Source organism: Akebia trifoliata, chromosome 6 (assembly GCF_017979445.1).
Source record: "Akebia trifoliata isolate Shusen 1 chromosome 6, ASM1797944v1, whole genome shotgun sequence".
NCBI classification, from domain to species: domain Eukaryota; kingdom Viridiplantae; phylum Streptophyta; class Magnoliopsida; order Ranunculales; family Lardizabalaceae; genus Akebia; species Akebia trifoliata.
The window spans coordinates 3,158,243-3,171,251 of NC_141380.1; the positions used below are offsets into that span (position 1 = coordinate 3,158,243).

The following is a 13,009-nucleotide window of genomic DNA, read 5'->3' on the forward strand; positions in this document are numbered from 1 at the left end:
ATTTTGACTTGTCCAAACACATTCACTTCATATTATAATATCTAACCAATTGTCCAAACATTAATGAAAGATATTTGGATCATAAAATAAATAATATTATTGGGTCCAAGTGATGGAAAAGTCTATAACAAACTTGACAAATATTGGGTCCAGAAAAAGTTTTCTAAAGTTTTAGATATTAAAATTTTCAAAAACAAAAATCAATTTTATTATCCAGACTTAGCGAAGAGGATTAGAGTATTGAACCATGGTTTATTACCGTCCACGTGTTTGTAGATATTATTAGTGAGCGATGACTTTTAACTCTCGCATTAGTGGGCTCATTTTAGCTTAAAGTTGAAGCGCACGTTAGAACCTCACTCCAAGGTCCCCATGATCGGGTCAGTGAGAAAAGGATGGCTTATTTTAACGCAAAAATTTCAGCGCACGTTAGAGCTCTAAGTAGAACCTCTTGTACTCTGGAAACTGTTGTATAACCAGTTGTCGAAAGGCTCGATAATAAAGTTACCTTTTTTTATATTTATATTTATATAATTTACGGAAATTCAGAAATTTCTGCGACTCTCAAGTCTCAAATCTTTGCTTCGTTCGGAAGAAAGAAACTTGATTTAGGGTTCGCTTTTGAATATCTCTAGTCTTCAATCCAAGGAAACATGAAGGTATGAGCGAGAATTTTCCCTAATTTAGTGCTGTTTTTCTCCATTTGATCTTCTGCCATGGACGAGTCTTACACAAGCCTGCCTACAAGTCATTTGCTTGGTTCAGTTCCAGTACGTATTGTTTCATATTTCTCATCCTTTTTCATCGTTCATCAAATTTCCCTTGTTTTAGGGGTTTTTTTTACAGTCCAATTGATTTTGTTTAATTTTTCTCAACATTTGCTGTGGAGATTGGTTAAATTCTCTTCATTTTAGTCTGTCTTCTAGCTTTTCTTGAATTTTGATTTTTCTTACTTTTGATGTAATCCGTTGTTGAAAAATTTGACACTTGAATTTTGGCTCTAATTGTGAGTTAGCATGCGTTCTTAGTTGAATCTAATTCTTTAAAACCACAAAATCTCTAACTGATTTTGCAAATCCAGTCGCTAATTAGGGCTATTTGTCTCTTTAATTATGCATAAATTGTGGCAATTTTGATTTGGGGTCGAAAGATTGAGCAAAATGGCGAACTACGGTTTCATATCAAATGAGTCTATAAAATTACTTTAATCTTCTTTGTAAATAAACGCCCTGAATAAACATGATGAAAGTTAGTTTAGAAGGAATGAGAATTAATCTCTAGCAAAGAGTCTAATTGATCTTTTAGCTTTGATGCTCACTGCCCTTCACTCAGTTAGTTTTGGTTACTCTTTTAAACTTAGAACTGCTCCAAGAAAACATTAGTGAAAGTCAGTTTAGAACGAATCTCTTGCTAAGGATCTGATTGATTATTCAGCTTTGATGCTAACTGCCCTTCACTCAATTAGTTTGAACTCTCTGGTTCAATTAGAACTGGTCCAAGAAAACCATGATATTGTTCATTGGGAATGTGTTCTATGGGTATCTAGTCTCCTTTATGCTTCAAGAAGATCCTTGAAGGTTTTGTAGAGATGGCATATAGAACAAATTACGGCTACTTGGCTTATTAGATAAATGTTACAGAACCATGGATAATGGTTTAACCTCAAATGGGCAGAGATGTTTGTATATAGATTCTAGTTTTCAAATTTTCTTTATTATTTTTATTCTTGTGGCCACGGTCAATGTTTTCTCAGATGAATAAGGTTCTATCCTAGATTTAAAGCCAAAACCATTAGTTTAAACTTGAATAGAATCTGGTTCTCATCTTGTAGTAGTCATGACTTTAATTGATCTAATTTTTTCAGGTATTGAATTAGTTTCAAGAAAGTCTAGAATATCTGGCTGACCATTCTAATTTTTTAAAGTTTTTAGCCAATCTTTCTGGGTTCAGGTTGTGCTGTGGCAAGGTAAACACGACTAGGGAAGGCAAAACTCAAATCTAGAGCATTGTAATAATTGTTGTGATTGCAATAACTATCTAAATGAGAAATCTGGATTAAACTTGTCTTGATATAACAAGAAAAGGGAGAAAAGAAACTAATGCTGCATTTAATCTAGGAGTGATAATTCATTTGTAGGGTATAGGAGTCTTTGATGTTGACAATTTTAGGGTTTATGACAAAGTGTCAATTGTAATTGTTATCTACTCAGTACTGATTTCTTATGGACAGAGAGAGAAGAAGTTTGAAAAATTCTGATTTTAAAATTGAATGCAATAGAAGAAATATTACTTAAATAAAATGGTTGAAGCATGCACAATGCACTGTCCTAAAACGAAATTCGCACCTACTACAGTACCACAGTATGCAAGCATTCGTTCTTCAGGATACAACAACCCACGTTTTAAATAGGGTACTCTAACTTAGAAACGCAACTTTGAACTCGATGATGTTGTATGCTCTCATAACGAATAATAAATTACTTATAGTTGAAAATATGTAAACATTGCGCTGGTTCCGAACAGACACATTGTACTGGTTCAGAATAAACATATTGGTTCAAAACAGAATTTAAATTTAAAACGTTTAGAATTTTTAAATTAAAAGTGGGTCTTGAAAATTAAAGCAAAAATGGGCCTTTGCGCGCACCCACGTGAGGTGTAAATCCGAGATTTTGCACCCCCCCTGCGCACACGTCGTACGTGCACATACGCATTAAGGTTTCTGGACTGGTGGATCCAAATTCCAATTGGAACCATGGGTTTTCCTCTTGGGCCCCCGTGTGCGCGCGTGAGCCCACCCACTACTTCTATCCACTTTAAAGTTATTAGAAGCACAACTATTTAAGAATTGCAAATCAATTCTTCTCCTAGTTGATGTGGGACTAAAATTACTTAAGGCAAAAACAAAACTATCAACTAAACTTAAAGCAATAAAGTAAAAAGCATAAAGCAAACATGGGATTGAATTACCTTATGGTTAATAGATTGATTTACCATATGGTTAAAACTAGATGAATATTAAAGGGTTTTCAAATTCAACCCTCTAAATTCCAACAGTAACAACATAAAAATAAAAACTAGAAGTATTTTGGGATTGGAATAAACCTAATATTTTTGTTTGACTTAACTTTACAAACTTCTTCATGGAGAAAAGAGATAATCAGGAAAAGGTATTTTCAAGTTGCTGTTTAAAACATTTCTGAAGTATCTTTTGGAAAGGTTTTTGAAGGTTCTACTGACCAAGTTTCTGAACACGAACAAATTTAGTTCTTAGAAAGAAAACAATATGGGACAATAGGAATATGCCTATTCAGCTAACATGCACCGTGCAAATAAAGTAAAGTAAGTAGTCCTTCACCTAGGGTTCTATAAGTTGTGAACCACCTCCAGAGGAAACCGTGTGGAATTTAAATGGAAACTACCAAGTAGAGCATTTTATTTCAAAGTTATGTTATTTCCTCACTGCAATATGTGCTAGTTACCTTGTTCTATTAAAACTTTTAACCACTTTCTTGCGTAGATTAGAAACTACTCCTAGTTCACTTTCTTTTATCTATGCATGTTATTAATTCTTCGTAGCTGTGAGATACCAGCTTTTCCTTGATCCTTTGCTACTTGTTTACAGGCTGTGGTCGCTGAAGAGAAGAAAAACACTGATTATGGGGGTACCAGGGACTAACTTTTAGTTGTTTTCTCTCTTGAATTAATTTATTGTTTCACGTATCGATTCAGTTTGACCATGCTACTTTTTTAACTATGTATTTAACTCTTGTGCAGCTCCAGAAGCGAACTTGCAAATATTTCCACCTAATAGTGGGGGAGATAGAGGGCGTGGTTATCAAACTCTAGGAAGTCCCGATGGTATGCTATTAACATAGCTATCACTCATGTTTTTAGAAACTCAATAGAAGAACCCATGGTTAAACTCAAGTATTTTATATTCAAGTGTTTACTTGCTATGAATGAAGAATTGTGTCTTGCCTTGATCTTTTTTTTCTTTTCCCTTTTTTGTAATTATTGTATTAAAGGTAATTTTAATAACTATCCCCTAATACAATTTTATTTATTCTCCAATCACCTTAATGATCGTATATATAAACAAAAAGAGTAGTAATTGCTGATCATGGATTCCTATTCACCCGTATTATGCATGTTAGATAAAGAAATTCGGAGAACTTATCATCTTTGTAGTAGTCATCCCTCACTCATCAAGTTGAAAATTAGATGGACTGCTCACTGTCATCAAAGACGATGATCCACCATAATGGTACATTTCTTCAAATAAAAAAACAAAGCTATCTATCACCTTCACAGTGTCGTCTTTTACTGTCATCACTCATTTCCGTATCTTTGGGGTGAGCTTCCACCTTAATAGGCCATAGACAATCAACAACACAAAAAGATAATTTCCAAAAGAGGGATATGTGCTCACTGTTTTGTGTAAAATAAGGGTTCTAAACTACACCACACATATAGTATAAGGAAAAAAGAGAATAAGAAAAAAAAGGTAACAGATTTTTGCCAAGTTGTAGTTGAATCAGAATGTTTAAAAACCTTTGTTTGTTGTTGGCTATGCAAAGCCTTAAGGGGAAAAAATATCATGCATGGATATTACTAGAACAAAATTATTGAATCATTGATTCTTCAGGTTTTGTTTGAGAGAATGGCCGTGGGTACTTTATTTATTTATTTTTTAATTTTTTCATTATTTGTAACAATGTGGGGTATTTCATTTTAGGTGTAAAGATTGGGTAATTGAAGTTTATTTATTTGCTTTCTTAAACCCAGGGATATCTAGCTAATATATGGATAGGTTTGGAGTCCTTGGTCATTTCTAATGCAGGACGCAAATCAAGCTATCATCACAGGTTCCAATGACAAATTTGTAATTAAAATAGTTCGGTTTCCACTTGTTTAGGTCCAGATTTAATTTTTTTTTATCACTTTTATTTTTATTAGGGTAAGTTTTAAATTAGTTAGATTTATTATAGTCTAGTCTTGAGTTTTTTTTTTTTGTTATTTTAGTAGCCCAATTCGAATTTGAGTACTATTTACATCATTTCTCTTTAGGCGTTATATTGATAAGGTATCAATTTGCTTTGACAGTTGGATCTTGGGGTCAAAGTTCAAGTCATGTTAGGATTAAGGTTAGAGTTTATATATATAGGTTGGGATATGTTTACTCATGAGAAAACACATGATCCCAACTGTTTAGATAAAAAATCCAACAGTTGAGATTTATGCGTATCTTTATAACACAAATCTCAGGGATACTTGTCCCAAGGATAAATCTCAACCATTGGATATTGTGTTTAAATGGTTGGGATCATGTGTTTTTTCATAATCACACACACACACACACACACACACACACACACACATATAGGTGTTTTTTCTATTAGTTTTATTGAATAAGATTTACATATTTCTTTTGAGTTATCCAGTGAGCATTTCATATTTCTTTTGAGTTATCCAGTGATTGATGCTCTTCTTGTCTTGGTGTGATTCCAAGGTATCATCTCTATCTTTTTTTATCTTCTTCTTCATGTCATCGCCTTCTATTTTCTTTTTTTCTTCTCTCTTCCCCTTTTATTCCCTCTTTGAACCAAAACCCTAGTCTTAAAACTTAGTCAAAACCTTTCCAAACCCTAGATTTGAACTTCCAGACTCTTGATCAGAACTTCCAGACTAACCATATTAAATTTTAGGCATGGTCCTTTACTGAAATCCATCTTAGCATTTTCAATCCTCAATTAAAACCCACTTTTGCTCCATACTCTTCTTCTTCTTCACCTAGGTTGTCCTCCTCTTCACCTAATTAGCCTTTCCCCCACTCTTTCTAAAGTAGAACGACTTAGAATAGATAAAACCTAGGTAGTCCTACAATCAATTTCACATGTGATTTTGTATGGTGTTTTTGTTTCAGCACTGCATGCTTTTTCTAATTTGTACCACATCTCTGATTTGACTATTTAAAGATGAGTTTGACTCATTGGAACTTCCTTGAATCTTTGGGGCCAAGGAAACCTTTGCTTTTGTACCCCATGAGTTTATCTTCCAGACTTACTCTCAAAATATTCATATGTACTTGAAAATTTGTATGCGATGGCAACGATGAGGTGGGTGATGACTGAAAAGCCTCTATATGTTTGTTATCCTTGTATAATTATTTTGGCAATATTACCTGATGGAAGCTTTTGCAATAGGTTCATATTCGCTTGCTTTTATTTATTTTTTCTGTTAGTTCTTATGGTTATCTGCTATGTTCTCTTTGTGAATGCAGGGGGAGATGCACAACAAGCCGAAAATAATTGGAAGGGAGTATTTAGTGTCTCATCATACACTCAATTTTTCAATGTGGATACAGATATTGTCCTTGACAGAATTAAGAGTTCATTGTATCCCATCCATGGAGATTTTTTCAGGAAGACTAATGATAACCCTGATTTGTGAGTTTTGCATTTGTTTATTTATTTATTTTTCAATACAGATGGCTTACATTTTGGTTGAATTTTTATTGATGTCCTATGAATTTTTCTTTTTACCGTTATCTCATTCACATTATCAGTTCCTGGTGGCCAACTTATAGAAGGATGAATGGTCTAGATTTAAGAAATAAATAACTCTCATACTTTACAGATTTCATGATACGTAGGTTGTCTATCTGTTCATAGAATATGTTGGAGTGGTCAATAGTACAAATATCTTACGTGAGTTACAGTCACTTCATCTAGGGCATGATTGAACTTGCAAGTTATAAATTTCAATTCCTGTGTAAATTTGGAACATGTTGGAAATGAAAACATCGTGTTGGGTATATACACTCACCAGCGTCCAAGATTCAGACTCTGAGAGACTTAAATGTTCATTATATGTCATTTTATAGTACATAAAAGTGAAGAATTAGCTGCCTTGTTGATTTGAAAAGATCATAATATCACATGCACCTATTATTTACATCCTTTTTGAATTGGCGAATACTACAGATGCCATTATCCCATTGGAGAGAAGCCACGATATAGGACATCAAGGAATGTTTCATGTGTTCATTTGTATGATTCATGTAAATCGTGAAAGCAACATTGCAGCATACGCAAATGGATCTGTGTGTGTGCATAAATAGGACATGGCATCCAGTTAACAAAAAAAATAAAATGGATTTCATACATACTGATTATTGAAAATTATATTTATGGGTTCCCATTCCTTGTCTCTTTCACTTCTAATTTATTACTTGCCATACATGTTATAATTATGAAAATATAATTTTAAATATAAAATATAAAATATAAATTATTCCAGTAATTATTTTCTTCATTTGGAAATGAAAATTTTACTATAATTCATGGAAATGTGTCAAAATTTAATTCCACAAACACTCGCAATATTTTATGTGTAATTTGGATTTCTCTACATCTTTTTCATTATGTGTAATGCTGGATTTATGAAAATGAGGTTGGGAGGTGTACACATAGTGCACCTGCAGTTTGATGAGACCCACAATTTCCGTGTGGATGGTGGGTGGGTTTCCATCCCCTGCTTGTACACCTCATGTGTGTCTGTCCCATATTTGTAGTCTGTTTCTGTCACTCAGTGCGGGAATTTCAGAAGTCCTCTTATTCCAAATTTTGAATATTAAATTATTATGATAATCAGAGTGGGTGAATATTATATTCGTGCTTATGCAAGGGTAATCATCCTTGTTGTGTCACTCTTACGCTATTACTTGAGTCCGATCAAGTTGCTGATTACTTTCGTGAAGCCTTGGTATGAATGTTGTAAAGCCCTCACATTTAATTGGAAAATAGTGGGTTTTTAAATTGAATAAAGATTATTGCATTGGTAGTCAAAATTTTGGAGCACAACTTGTTACTTAGGTAGTTCTCTTATGTTTGAGGGTGCATGTTTTCATTCCAAAGTTTGTTGCACCTTCTTACTTTTGAAACACACTCGTTTTTTTTTTTTTTTCTCTCTCGGATCATTAACACTTGTAGGGCTTATTGATGTTGACTTTGTTGATATGCAAGGTATGGGCTGGTTTGGATCTCCACTACATTGGTCTTCTTGATTGCCGCACTTGGAAACTGTGCTACCTATTTAATGCAGAAACGGAGCGACAACAACTTATCATGGAACTTTGATGTCAGTTATGTAAACTGGGCAGCTTGTTCGGTATATGGTTACGTACTCTTGGTGCCGACAACATTTTACTTCTTGCTTCAGTATCTTGGATTTCGTCCAAGCCTTGTACATTTCTGGTGTATGTGGGGATATTCTCTCTTCATCTTTATCCTCAGCTCTGTAAGTTTCTATCTAATTCGGGCTTCATATCAACTGTATTTCCTCCATGCTCACGTAATTTGAGAGCAGATCTTTAGTCTTCCTTTCCACCTGCCATCCACATACATGAGTGCGTTCAAACTATTCAAATATATCACCTAGATATTTTCTAACCCAGGTGACCTGATTGGATACATTTTGTGGGAGGATTTGCACTTGAATGCAATGTCTGAATGTATGCGAGTATAGTCTTCAATCTGAACATTAAAAAAAATAGCTTGGTTCACATTAAAACTGATAATATTGTGAGGGTTTCAAGAAAATGAGGTCTACTTCACATCTTGATATAGGTGTCATTCTTGCTTGGTGATTGAACCCATCCATTCAATCCCAACCCAAGGTAATTTTCTAGGTCAAAATTTACAATTGGATTATCGTAGCCATATCTGCAGTTTTTATTTACTTTAGTCAGTAAGACTCTTTAGTTGGCTGCTCTGCAATTTACTCAAGTTTCTTGTTAAAAACTTATATTGTCTCTCAACAATTTTCAGTTTCTTTTGGTTATCCCCGTGGAGTTTCTTCGATGGGTCATCATACTCATAGCGGGTTCAGCATCGGCTTGCTTTGTTGCGCTTAACATAAAATCTTACATAGAAGGTGCTGAACTAATGGTGGTAGTGATCACCTCATTTATCCTGCAAATTGCTCTGGCACTTTTCATCAAGATTTCCTTTTTCCCATAAGCTTCAGGTTTCGAGTCCATGTGTAAGGATTATATGCTTCAAATTGCTGTGTTTTGTTTGTTCCAGCATGGATGGACACAATTAAATTTCTTTTGTTTTTTTTTTTTTTTTGCTTTCTCCACTCTGCAATACTTTAAAATGAAAAATAGCTGTAACAGGAAGGAATCCCTCGACGGGATAGTTGCTATGTTTGACTTGGAATTTGTTATGAGTTGTATCAAAGTGCTGAGAAGTTACGAATAAGTGAAGGAAGGGAACTACTAGTACTACTGGTATGTTGAGAAAGGATGGTCATGATTGATGAAGAACCGTGCTATAGTAATATTTTCTAGGAACTTGGTTACTTCAGACATGCTTTTTGGTGTTTCTCCTTGTTTGTAGACATTTTTGTTTGTATATATTGAAGTGAGAGATGAATCATCTTCTTCATTTTCTTCTGTATGTAGTACATGTTCTACCTGGTGCATGAAATGCTTTTATTGTCTATTTGGTTTTCTGAAATTAACTGGGATCATTAACTTCAAAATGGGATTAGGTTGATTTCTATGTTGAAAATACGAAGCGTACGTGCATACAAGTACAAAGCCTAGTGATTGGTCGATATATAATGGGTGTTTTAAACAGATTTCTCCATTGAGGATAGTGCAACTGATCAATTACCAATGATGAAGACCAATCACTCTTTCCCCTCCCACACACTAAAAAAGGAAGACTAATACTACATTGGAGCAAGTCGATTGTAGCACTTTTTCTATAACCCACAGAACTTCACTTTGAAAAGAAAATAGCATCACAGTCCTCTTGGATAATTGGATTCATGTCTAGCTCAGATTAACCAAAAAAAAAAGGGTGTGATCTAGTATTTGAAATTGGAAAACACCTTACATGCTACTTAAAAAAAAACCCTTCCAGGCTAACTTAGTAAGAATTTTAAGTCTTACTAAGCGTGGATTTGCTCAAATGAATCACCACATTAGCCACTTAACCCTCAAATTTAAAATTTAACAGTGAAAAATAATATGACACGGTTTTGGTGCAAGCCCTTGTCATGTTTGCTCACAGCCTAACAAACATCTAACATGATGTGGTGCAAATGAATGACATCAGTGCTAGAGAGATTCTCTTATATTTTTTTATATTTCAAATCTTAAAAAAGAGCCATTGGCCCATATTGATTATCACATTTACAATCTAATAACACAGCCTTTTAGAATTCATGAAAGTAGTCATATTAAAAATATATTATTTTTTGAGTTTGATCCAAGGTATTGAAAATGAATGGCCAACGAGCACCCAAATTAAATAATAAAAAAAATTTCAACGGTAAAAAGTAATTTATTTTAGAAAATGTTTTTATAAAAATATTCATATAATTTTATCCTCTACAACTCTATTGTGTGGGATCATGTTTTTTATTGTCACAAGGTGATAAATTTTCTCTTTTAACTATGGGCAAAAGAGAGAAAATGGCATCAAGGGTGTTACTCGAAAACTGCGTCATATGATCAAAATTCAAAAAAATTTTCTTCAAGACTCAGAGAATTTTTCCTCTTCAACTCTGAAACTTCAGATCATGTTTTTCGATACCACAAATTGAGCCCAAATACCCTTAGTAAGGGTGAAATCCTTACTAACTTAGTAAGACTAGTCGGACTCTTTGAAATTGAACGGTCTTTGCACCCTTGATATAACTGTTTTGATGATATGGCACACTCAACAGTAGATAAGCAATAAAGACGATGTGGCACGCTCTCAACCGTAGATAAACGACGGATAGATACAGCTAAAAAGTGCCACAGAAGATACGCTCTGCGGAAACGAATCCTCGCGTCAAATCAGCGACAAAAATTACATCTCCACCCTTTGAAATCTATGGATCAGTAGCCGTTCATTTTTAAAGACTTGGATCTCAATAATAAATAAAAAAACATGTTTTTTTTTCTTTTCAAAATCAGATCTAAGTCATGCGCTTCTTGCTTCTGCATCGTTCTTCCTAAATCAGCCAATCAGGTGGAAATCACCTGCTCTATGCAGGAGTTCAACTGACAGCTACATTGTCAAATATTTACAATCTCGAGGAACATCTAACAGTCTGCACTGAATGTGGTGGTGGGGCACCATTCGATTATAATTGTTGCTTTTCCAATGCTGTATCCTTCACGTTCAGAGTTCAGACATTAATTTAGATTCGTTGGTTTTTCTAAGGTTATTCGTCGTATTCGTGAAATCGAATATGAAAATGCTGATAAACCATGACCTTCACAACTAAATTTTCTGTGGCTGGTAACTAAGGAAAAAGGACATAAACCCCTGTGTTTTCAAACTTAGAAATTACCCCCCTTGACTTTGTTCTACTGTGAAAGACTACAAAAAAATTGATGTTGAACATTGGTTAAAACATTAAGGACGTGTTTGATTGCAGGGAAAATACTTGCCTTGCAAAATCATTTGTCATACAAATGACGCACTAGCAAATTGTTTTTTTCTCATTGAGTACATCATGGAAAATTACGTGAGAAATCTTATTGTACTCTTTTCATTTTAATTGGATCGTATAAGAAATATAAACTTTTTTAAGTAAATCTAGCCTTGCTAACTTGGAAAGAATCAAATCTTACAAATGTGGTTTAGCTCACCTTGTAGCATCCAAAAATATGATACGATGCCATAGGGATGCAGAAGAAACAATTCTATGAACTTATCTTTAAAAAAATTAATGAAATGTATTCCAATTTGATAATCCATTCGAGCACAACAACCCTTAGTAAGATTTGAAATCTTATTAAATTAGTAAAGAAAGCAATCTCTTTTCTAAAAAAATAAAATAAATTAGAAGATATTATGAAAGAAAGTACATGTATTAAAATATGATTAAAGGATTTTTATAAATAATATAATAATAATAAAAAAGAATAATACCCCCACGATATAAGGCATCACACTTTTATTAGTTTTTACCAAAACAATCTTACTTAGATCAAGTTTCAATGTAAAAAATGGGGGCAATTATGAGATTCAAATTTAGTGTCATAAGGCAAATCATTTTCTTAAGGGGAGGAATGAGAGAAACTTTGCCGTCCTAAGAGGCAAATCTCATGCATTTTCTCTTTTTTTTTTTTTTATATATATATTTGTTTTGCACTCAAATACCGTACATTAGAGTTTTCTACGAGTTTGTCATGCAACAAACACGTCCTAAAAGAAAAACACGATATTTTGAAATTAGAAGGTGAGATTGAAAAAAATCTATCCTACTGTTTGAAGACAAGGGCACTTTTTTCAATCTTTATTACACTTCCAATGAATCAAGGTCAAGGGCGTATGTCATCATCTTAAAAAAGAGTTTTGATAATCAGACTCCCCCACATTGCATACTCAAAATACTCACTTGATGTGGGTCGTGCCAAAACCATTGATTTTATGTCTTCAACGTCACCTTAAATCTATAGTTGTCTATTTTGATGAAAGAAAATCCGTGATTTTGACACATCTCACATCAGATGAGTATTCTTAGTACGTCACGTTGGAGTGTCAGATTATAATTATTCTTTTAAAAATACATGAGTGTCTCAAACATTTAGCAAAATCTACAAGATGGCTTCATATATATATTTAAAAAAAAAATTATGGCAAACTCACGTATATAAAAGGTTTATTTATGATTTAAAATATTAATTTTGAATATTACATAATAAAAATTGTACTTTATAATTTTGAAAGCTAACCAAACTGATTTAGGGAATGTGAAGTACAATTATGTTAAGATTGGGGTATTTTTGGAATCAAAATTTTGATGTACCGTCTCCAATTTCTGTCGTTATAGGGTCAGGATCGTACGTCCAACACGTGCCATAAGTCAGGAAGTTAGGCCTAAAATATCTCATCTTCAAAATTTTCGATTTGGGTGTTATTTTGTAATTTTAAAAATTAAACAACGTGATTTTAGGGTGACGTAATGTAATTTTGTTAAAGTGAAGGGTATATTT

The 13,009-nt window shown here is 33.6% G+C and overlaps 1 protein-coding gene across 4 annotated transcripts; it reads left to right on the plus strand.

Annotated features, from left to right (window-relative positions):
* Positions 1-408: 408 nt before the first annotated feature.
* LOC147399635 (Integral membrane Yip1 family protein) lies at positions 409-9,464 on the plus strand. 4 transcript variants are annotated; one of them, XM_086445082.1, is made up of 7 exons: positions 409-770; positions 3,626-3,665; positions 3,778-3,861; positions 6,284-6,449; positions 8,028-8,301; positions 8,832-9,045; positions 9,173-9,464. In XM_086445082.1, exons 1-6 carry the CDS (start codon positions 717-719, stop codon positions 9,021-9,023), a joined length of 810 nt encoding a protein of 269 aa, XP_086301208.1. In that variant the 5' UTR covers positions 409-716; the 3' UTR covers positions 9,024-9,045; positions 9,173-9,464. The 4 variants fall into 4 exon arrangements, with proteins under 4 accessions (XP_086301208.1, XP_086301209.1, XP_086301207.1 ...); XM_086445083.1 differs by having other exon boundaries at positions 9,182-9,464; XM_086445081.1 differs by having other exon boundaries at positions 411-770; positions 8,832-9,464.
* The last annotated feature ends 3,545 nt before the right edge of the window (positions 9,465-13,009 follow it).

Excerpts from the sequence above, each read along its gene's own strand:
- LOC147399635 (XM_086445082.1), top strand. The coding sequence starts at position 717 with ATGGACGAGTCTTACACAAGCCTGCCTACAAGTCATTTGCTTGGTTCA. Across the intron at positions 771-3,625 it reads ATTTGCTTGGTTCAGTTCCA|GCTGTGGTCGCTGAAGAGAA; the intron begins GTACGTATTGTT and ends ACTTGTTTACAG. Across the intron at positions 8,302-8,831 it reads TCATCTTTATCCTCAGCTCT|TTTCTTTTGGTTATCCCCGT; the intron begins GTAAGTTTCTAT and ends AACAATTTTCAG.